Here is a 7,547-nt window from a genome sequence, read left to right on the forward strand (position 1 = left end):
GGGTCCCGCCAGTTTGTTCTACCGGACAAGGGGGACAAGAGGTTTAGAAGAACCATAAACGAGCCACAGAATTGATACTGGTAGGGCGGACAAAAGTGTGAAGCTAATGGCTGAAGACGAAGCTAGCAAACAAGAGACCTGACTCCGGTCTTAAGTCAAAAGAAGCAAAACCCGTGGAGATCTGCAGATTGAACAAATAATTTATTTCCCGAGCATGAGCTGCTGTACGATAAATATCATTCCATAAATACTATTACAGTAAATATCTTTTATTCGATTGATAGCTACTTAGTGCGCCCCCCGGGGCCAACGATTAAAAACGATTCGAAAACGAAACGAAGCTTCAGAAGTCAGCTCGAGTCAACGGAACGGAATGGGATTTGCTAACTAACAGGCTCCCGGCCACAGAGCGACCAACCGAAACGACCAACGATCTTATCGCGGAGAAGACAACAAAACGAGAATAGTGCGTAGGAAGATGGCAAGTGGTTGTCCTTCGACAGACTCGAAGCGACGGACCGTTCAGCAAACGACACCGTCGTAGTACCCGTTGATGTTGACCAGGTGCAGGAACTCGGAGATTTCCTTCAGGTAGCCCTCGTCGTACATCTTTTCCCCGATCTGCAGCATACCCTTGACGAGCCGATCGAACTCTCGCTCGTCGCCCAGCATCTGTTCGTAGCGCGGGTGCACGTACTGGTCCGGCTGGCCGGCCGTGGCCTGCTGAAGCCGCCAGTCCTTCGACCGTAGGTGCCGGTAGAAGAGCAGCACCACGCGAAACACTTGCTCGATGTGATCGTACAGTTCGGCGCTGCGTTTGTTCAGCAAGCACACGAAGATGATGCGCTTCACGTACGCCCGGTGCTTGCGGTAGAGGTCCTCCATCGTGGCGGTCGCATCCTGCAGATCGGCCCGGAACGTGTCCCACGAGGCGTGCAGCATGCTCCGCAGATAGGTCGCCAGTGCCATTACCATCTGCGACAGCTTGTGGCGCATTAACTGCACCCGGGCGTACTGCGGTGACCGTAGTAGCAGCGCGCTGCCGATCCGCTTCCGAGCGTCCTTCAGCAGTTCGAACGCGTTTTCGAGCGCGTAACTGATGCGCCGCACCTTCACCAGGTACCGGAACACGTTCGTGTACTGCTCGAGTGTTTCGGGCGTGAGGATTAGATTGAGCGGCCACTCGACGCGGTAGCTCAGATTCAGCATACTGACCGCGTTCGGTGCGTACAGATCGAACCGCTCCGGCACCTGGCACACGATGAACGAGAGTCGCTCGGCGTTCCGGTCCATTCCGGCATTGCTCGAGTACAGCGCTCCGTCCAGGATGGCGTGTAGCGTCTGGTAATTGAGCAGCTCGTTGGGTGACCGGACCGTCTCGAGGCGACCGAACAGACTGTCACAGATATGGGACGAAAACTCGCCGTCCATCAGCAGGAAGTAGTTGCGTAGGCTCTCGAAATGGCTCAGCAGATCCAGATCGTATAGGAACAGTTTCAGGATTTCGTTGTTCACAATCTCCATGTGCGCTCGAAGTGGAATCACGAGCGAATACTGCAGGAAGCGTGTAACGGTCAGCGGATCGAGACTGTGCAGTTCTTTGCCGAGGCGAGCCGAGGGGACGTCCCATTCGTCGCTACCGGTACCGTCGTCCGGGATTGCAAGGCGGCAAAAGTTGGTGCACCGTTTCCGGAGCGTCTCCACAAACTCACGGTACAGCTCGTCCTCTTCCAACGGCCCGCTCGGGGACACCGTCCGCTGGCGGTGATCTCTCTCCAAGGTCAGGGTCTTCGCAAAATCGAACCCATCGAGCTGATCGGAAGTGCCCTTCAGTGCATCGGCAGGGGTTTCCTGCTCTAACGTGGCCGTGTCGGGAATGCCGAACCGTCTGCCAATCTCAAAGCCACCTTCCGATGCCGCACCGACATCCAGCTTGAGTGCGTCCCGTTCCAGCGGGTTGGCATTGATGTCCTGCTCGGTGGCTCCCGGGAATGGTGGCGGATGCGGGCTTACCGATGACTCCACGGTGTCACTATCGACGGACATTGGTGTGTCGGGGAAAACGACGGGCTCCACCGCTCCCGTTATCAAACCGTACTCCGAGTCCATCACCCGGCGACGGTTTCGGGCACGGTCCGTGTCCAGCGTCAGGTACATCGTCGCTTTCGGGGGCGCCGCTCCGCCATCCAGCAGAAGATTATACTCTTGGCTCATGATTTTCGCGCGATTCCGCTGCAGTTCCGTCAGTTCCGCACCAGGCCCCACCCGGTTTGTGGGTTCGTCCGGCCGGGAGGTGTAATCGCTGATCAGGATCCTCTCGCGATTCCTGCGCAACTCGCTCCGTTCCCCATCGAGCCGATTACAGTTCACATCGGTCGTCGTAATTTCGAATTCCTGGGACAAAATTTTCAGCTTGTTCCGTTGCGCTTCGGTGAGTTTGCGCATTCCGGTAGTGGTGGTGCTGGCCTTGGTGGTCGTGAGCTGCACGTTCGCATTGGCGTGATCCTCGTTCAGGTACTTGGCCAGCACCGATGACCCCAGCACCTTCTGGCGGTTCCGTTCTCCTTCGCTCAGTTCCACCGGGATCGCGGGCGCGATCGGGAGGTTCGAGTTAAGCCGATCGCTTTCCGTGGCCAGCACATCCACCGGCACAATGGGGCTCTCGACGAGCGTCGCGTCGAGCGTTGCATCTGCGCCGTCCACGCTCGAAGTCGACAAGTTCCGACCGCCGTCACTCGACGAATCCACGCTGGAAAGGGGGGATTTTTGGGCATCCTCATAGATCGAAGGGCTCGTGGCGCTGGCGTAACTCTCGCGGCAACTCTGAAACGCTCCCTCACTGGTGCCGCCCTCCTCGGTGATCGCCTCCTCACTCGACACCGTCACCACCGGCACGATACTTAGCTCGGTCACTTTCAACCGCTCCAGCTCGGCATCCGCCAGCCGGTTTAGCTCGGTGTACTTCCGCACACGCCGCGTGAGATCGTAGTTCTCCTCCAGCAACCGCCGATTGTCTGCCTCCACCCTGCCGTGCTCGTCCTGCACCACCTGTAGCAACTCCTGCCGCTTGGCCGACAGCTTGCTGGCTCGTATTTCGCTCAGTTGGTCCAACAGATCGTCCAGCTGCTGTTGCTTCTTGCGCTTCAACTCCTGCGCCTCGGCCGTCTGCTCCCGGCGCCAGCCTTCCATGAACGTACGGAAGCCTTCCTCCACCCGCCGACAGCACTCGTCCCGGGCGCGCTCTTTCGCTTCGTACAGTTCGCGCACCGAGACCGCCGGACCGCAGAGGCGGCGCGCACGGGCGGCGTACTGTAACCAGCGCGATCGCATCGTATCGAAGGCCTCGAACGAGAGACACACGCTGAGATCCGGTTGGCGGAGGCTAAACACGGGATGCTACGGAGAGGAAAAGGATGAGGCCCACCGTTTTGAGGAACTTTACCCGTTTGACCCCCACTTACCAGTGGCCGGAAGGCTTTCAACAGCATGGCGTACTTGCCGCACAGCAGCACGTCCTCTTCGAAGCCGCGCAAAAACACGGGCACACTCTGGCGCCGGATCAGGTACGCCTTGTCGAAGAAGTGTTTCGTGTTCGGGCGATAGTGATCGACAAAGTACACGAACAGTTCACCGGAAGGATCGTGCAGTTGGCCCCCGAACAGCCACCGCTGGAAGAGGGCGAAGTACTCGAGGCTACAGCGGCGCACCAGACCCAGCAGGAACGTGCCAACCGATGGTTGGGTTGCCTGGAGCAGCTCCCGGTGGAGATGATCGAGGAGCCGGGACCCGGTCGGGAATTCACAGTCACTTTCACGCCGCGGATGAATACCGCACAGCGCGGCCAGCGCTAGCAGTTGCTCGGTGGCCGGAACAAGCGTGTGAAGCAGCTGCAGCAGGGAAGGACCCTCGTACGCGTTAACCAACAGTCGGTAGCAGGCCAGGAACCGGTCCACGCTCTCGCAAAACGCCTTAAACACGAACCCCTCGAGCAGCAGCTCGAGCGTGTACGGGTTCTTGCGGCACATCATCTGCAGCCGCCGGAAGCAGGTCCCAATTTCGAGGGCTCGATCGAGCAACGATGTCATCGAACCGATCTGTACGTCCTCGAGCGTAAGGTTCGGAAGTGCCCGGAAACAGTTTGTTTCGTCGAAGTGGAAAATACTCGAACTCACGCCGGCTGCAAGAAGAAGCCAACTTAACCGGTGCCAATCCGGGTGGGGGTCGACGTCGACGAGACGGATACTTACTGAGCAGAAATTTAATGTCCCGTAGGAGGTTGGCCTGGGTCACGATTTTAATATCCAGCGGTTTCAGCGGGATTTTAGTCAATGCTTCCACGGCGAGCATCGGAAACAGTGACCCCCGGCACTCGGATGTGAACGATTTAGCCTTCGGAACGAACCGTTGACCAAGATTCTCCCAGTTCATTCCGAATATCATTTCATCACGCACTTCCTCTTGGGGTTTTACGACCGTGTCGGTGCGGAACAGCTTCGGTACTTGCTCCGGTGGCTCGCTCTCCGGAGTTCGGTGGCTTTGTTTCAGTAGGTTGTATCGAAACGGTCCTTCGAAGTGTGCCAGCGGGGCCATAGTGTCACTGAAGTAGGAACAATCTACCGGAAGCGAGCCGAGGGCCGTCCGATGGGCGTGTTGGTCGGCGATCATACTGGCCAAGTTAGCTGTGAAGACGTTGTACGTTGTGGCACGAAGCAGGTACGGGTTGCTTTTCTCGTCGTAGCACGACGCGATGAGCCGCTCGTCGAGCCGAAAGTCCTCCGGCCGGAAGATCGGATACGGCCCGTATCTTAACGCGGGCATTTTACTGAACGAGAAGAAAGGTGTCTGAAAGCGAGAGATAAAAATTGAGCCCAGAAATGGCGCACTAGCAAAGGGCCGCGCTTACCTGGGAGCAAATGTCCCGACAGTCATCGGTGGAAGAGTTTTTCAGCGACAGCAAAAACTGCAGCAACGATCGATCCGATTCGGGCAACGGATGGCAACCCTGAACGCGGTGCCTTCGAATTTCATCCAGCAATCGCTCGAAACGGCCACATCGGTCCATCTGGTAGCGATAGTGCGCGGTCATGAGCAGCTCGAAGTGATGGCACTCGAGAGCCTCCAACGGGTCGGCGGCGGCGGCGCATTCCGACAGCTGTTGCACCGCATTCCGATGCACTCCGGTGCACGGTGACGCAGGCTGCCGTTTCCCGTGCAGCAGCACTCCAAATGTGAGCGATCGGCATGTTTTGGCCACTTTTTCGTCCACTTTCGTGCCGCACTCGCTGCCGATCGCCTTGACCAGCTCGTCAACGAGCCGGTACACGCTGTCGGAGTGCATTTTTGCACTCGCCGTGCGTAGGAAAACCAATGGTTTGTTGTTACTTTCACGGGCTGGGCATTTGTTGCGAACGACGCGCCCTTCAGTTTGACGTTCGCGTTCGTCGGTGCTGCTTTGATGGTGTGCGTTACAGCGATTTGACAGCTACTCTGCTGAAAGCGGTCTAAAATTCAAATGTAATTCAGTTTGTTGACCAGATTGTGGAGTTAATTTCAATTATTATTGTTACAACTTCACCGGTTGCTATGCCGTTTCTACAAAACAAGCTTCAAAAACTGAATGCTCACTAAAAAATAAAGCTCACCCATGCGATAGAAATTAGATTCGTTTCGCGTGCATCTGACGGCTAGGTGGCGCTGCTTTCCAAATTCTCGAATTGAATTCGGATAGTCCGTTAGGACGCCAAAATAAATTAAAACCGCGGTTCTCTGTTCCCAGCCCGAAATACAAATCCCGATTCGTTATTTGTCACACTCAAATGTATAACGATGTTCTATTGGCCAGTTAAATTCATTGTCCGATTGTGTTTGATTGCACGCCTTTTATTTTTAATACTGAGTAAAGTAAATTCAGCATCTGTAAGAATATTGAGTAGAGTACGACAATCTGCATTAGCGGTAAACAAAAGGCTTATTCAAAAAACTATAAACCACAAAATTGCACGCCAATTCGAAGAACGCCCTCAGGGTGCACATATCGAGCTAGTATATTGATATTACGAAATTTCCCTGCTTCCGGTTCCCGGGAACCGTTCGCGGGCGGGATATAAATTGCTTTTCGGTCGGGTCGATGGGTCGCGTCAGCTGAGTAAAATTTATACGCAACGAGTGCCGCAACGCGCCCATCCGGAGCTGCTGTCGCGCCCGGGACACAATGCACATCCCGTGTGCTCGCTCGCTGCGACGGCAATCCCGGGTTCGGGCCATAACCGAGACTCTCCCACCCGCAAAAATCCCGACGGAATACCCCGACGCGCTGGGTCTGGGCTCTCTCTCTCTCCGGTGGACTTTCTCCCGACCCAAGCGGGGCCAGCACCCAAGAGGAGCAGCGCTAACAACAATCAACAAGTTCTGCAGAGGAGAAAGCATTATCTTACGCTGCTGGGAGAGAGACGGCCCTTCGGACTTCGGAGGATCGAAAATGCGCATGACGTCGACAGCATAGCGTAGGTTTTTTGCGCCACTCCAGAATAGCGCCAGAATGCGCACAACCCGGTGGCGCCCAGCCTGGTCGTAACTGCTGCGGTGGTCCGTTCCCGAGCATCACGCTGTTTACCCAGCGCCCTGTTTCTTCCTGTTTCTCTCTCTCTCTCTCCCGCGAGTGCTCTAAAAATAGTAGCACCACACACTCTGAAGGGTCCTCTGGGCCGGCACTGGATCCTGGCCCTCCTCCTGGGACAAGGGCTTACTTTGCCTTTGGAACGGCCCGGGTGTACTTCAAATGCCTCGGTCAGCAATTGACGTCTTTCTCACGAGGATTCGCTCGTCACGGCGAGGCGAGCGAAAGCTCAAGCACCCCCTGCAAAGGAAGCCCTATAGGACGAGCTGGCCACGACTACACTGTCAACTGCGTATACTGCGCCTTTCGCAGTGGGCCATATTGCAACACTGGCGGAAGGTGTCCAGCCGCAGCTCGCAGTGTCGACGGATTGCGCGATATTACTGTGTGGCTCGTAACATCGGCCCGTTGCGTCGGCTCCGGCCGAGGCCACGGAGTTGCCTCTGCAGACTCTCCGCAAAATGGCCCGCAATGGCCCACCCGGTTCTCTGGCGTGGTACATGTGCAGTGCCGTTTTCCTGCGTCCTAGGCGCCTGGTCCGCTGCAGGGGTACCGCAGTACGGCGGTGTTACGCAGCCTGGCGTCCGTCGGCCGTCATCGGCCGTCGGCAGTATGCTAAATCGACGATGACTATTTGCTGCTGGTCTAATCAACGTCGACTAATCAAATTATGCTAACCGGGGCCGCTTCGTTGGTCCTTCACCAAAAACGAATGTCCATTGAATTCACCGTGCGGAAGGTGCTCTAGGAAATGCTGAATGATTTTAAAAGGATATTAAAATTGCAAATTCGACTGCCGGCACGCTTCGGAATGGAGGAATTAAGGTTATCGGTTTATTCAAATGCTTTCAAATGGGAATAATGCGCAGAATTAGAATTGAAGTAGGACAATGTTGCTCTCACTTAAATTGGGAACTGCGTTCCTCGGAAG

The 7,547-nt window shown here is 55.9% G+C and overlaps 1 protein-coding gene across 1 annotated transcript; it reads right to left on the bottom strand.

Moving 5' to 3' along the window:
• Positions 1-297: 297 nt before the first annotated feature.
• Positions 298-5,338, bottom strand: LOC131216494 (gamma-tubulin complex component 6). The gene is made up of 4 exons (XM_058211003.1): positions 4,904-5,338; positions 4,248-4,842; positions 3,462-4,177; positions 298-3,396 (listed from the first exon to the last, which is right to left on the bottom strand). Exons 1-4 carry the CDS (start codon positions 5,336-5,338, stop codon positions 523-525), a joined length of 4,620 nt encoding a protein of 1,539 aa, XP_058066986.1. The 3' UTR covers positions 298-522.
• Positions 5,339-7,547: the final 2,209 nt, after the last annotated feature.

This window comes from Anopheles bellator, chromosome 1 (assembly GCF_943735745.2).
Source record: "Anopheles bellator chromosome 1, idAnoBellAS_SP24_06.2, whole genome shotgun sequence".
Taxonomy (NCBI): domain Eukaryota; kingdom Metazoa; phylum Arthropoda; class Insecta; order Diptera; family Culicidae; genus Anopheles; species Anopheles bellator.

What these genes read in the sequence shown, in the direction of transcription:
- LOC131216494 (XM_058211003.1), bottom strand. Translation starts at nt 5,338, where the DNA reads ATGCACTCCGACAGCGTGTACCGGCTCGTTGACGAGCTGGTCAAGGCG. An exon ending in GGACATTAAATTTCTGCTCA is followed by an intron (nt 4,178 to 4,247) that starts GTAAGTATCCGT and finishes TTCTTCTTGCAG; the next exon opens with CCGGCGTGAGTTCGAGTATT. An exon ending in TGAAAGCCTTCCGGCCACTG is followed by an intron (nt 3,397 to 3,461) that starts GTAAGTGGGGGT and finishes TCCTCTCCGTAG; the next exon opens with CATCCCGTGTTTAGCCTCCG.